This window comes from Laccaria bicolor, genomic scaffold (assembly GCF_000143565.1).
Source record: "Laccaria bicolor S238N-H82 LACBIscaffold_41 genomic scaffold, whole genome shotgun sequence".
Taxonomy (NCBI): domain Eukaryota; kingdom Fungi; phylum Basidiomycota; class Agaricomycetes; order Agaricales; family Hydnangiaceae; genus Laccaria; species Laccaria bicolor.
Window position 1 is genome coordinate 400,685 of NW_001889912.1, and position 1,194 is coordinate 401,878.

General features: G+C 47.6%; 1 protein-coding gene across 1 annotated transcript; it reads left to right on the forward strand.

The window, feature by feature from the left end:
* Nucleotides 1–439: 439 nt before the first annotated feature.
* LACBIDRAFT_309745 (uncharacterized protein) lies at nt 440–628 on the forward strand (the record flags this gene model as incomplete). The annotated part of the gene is made up of 1 exon (XM_001886966.1): nt 440–628. The coding sequence occupies one exon, from the start codon at nt 440–442 to the stop codon at nt 626–628; it is 189 nt and encodes a 62-aa protein (XP_001887001.1).
* Nucleotides 629–1,194: the final 566 nt, after the last annotated feature.

The window sequence follows — 1,194 nt, forward strand, 5'->3', positions numbered from 1 at the left end:
CACGAACGACTTTATCCTCAGAGCGCACAGACCTCAGAAGGCTGTCAACACCACGGAACGTGGTGAAGCGGGCATCACCGCATCGCGCTTACAAAGCCCCTGCTTGAGTTGTTTCGAGCTCGCAAGCTCGCTCTCCAACTCGAGCCTCAATCTCGTCACCGCAAGAGAGGTTGTGCCGTTCGTGGTTAAGGCATGCGGAAGCTTAGCTAATTTAAATAAACGGTGCTCGGCAAGGCCCGAACCCGTCTCGCCCAACTCGCTAATCGTTTGCGCGACGAATCCAAGACGAATCTATCAAACTTTTTACAGAAAGAAAGCAGTTCTTTTGTCCCTACACCCAGCACCGATACCGCTTCTTCCAACATGGCCATCGCTATTCGAGCTCATACGGAAACACCAACCGCCGCCTCGCCACTTGGACCGTACCACGCCATTCTCAATGCTCAAACTCCAAATCCCATACGTCGGCCGCATGCACAGTGGGATTCTAAAACACGGTGATATTCTTTGGGCTTTGGATTCAGAGGGTAATAAAGCTGGAGAAGCCAAGGTTAAGAAGCTTTTCGGGAGGTGTAGACTGGAGAGGATCGGAAGGGTGCTGGGGGGATCTAAGCGCTGCGGGGTTTAAGACTAGGAGTGGGGCTGGTGTTGATGTTATTGGGGGGTGGGGTGATCGGGGCCACGAGCGCTTCCCGCATCAGGAAAAAGAAAATGTTTATGTAGTTTGCACATCGTATATGTAGCCTTCATTCTTCTCACAATATACCCAGTAGGCTGATATAGACATGGTAGACATTAGTAGATTATATGGCATGTGCTAGTAGTCCTGATATTCCATCAAGCAAACTCAGTTGAATCAGTTGCCTGAGTTTACCTTGCACTATCATCAGTCGCACAGGTAGTATTGGCAATTTGGCCATCTGAGTTCTGTTGTCCCAGTGCATTCATAATATCATAATCAGTACAAGGCCACTCCCATGCAGCAGCACCCTGCAAATTCCAGGACAAAAGTCTGGCTAGGCTTATAGGCTCCCATTGCTAGTATACTTAGTAAGTAATAGCACACACATGCAGCAAAATATTAATCTTGTAAAAATCGTGTATGAGATACATAAATATCAAGCAAGTGTTGGAGGAGATATAATGGTAATGAAGATATGGCTGAAGAAGAAAGTACGCACATCATGAAGAACG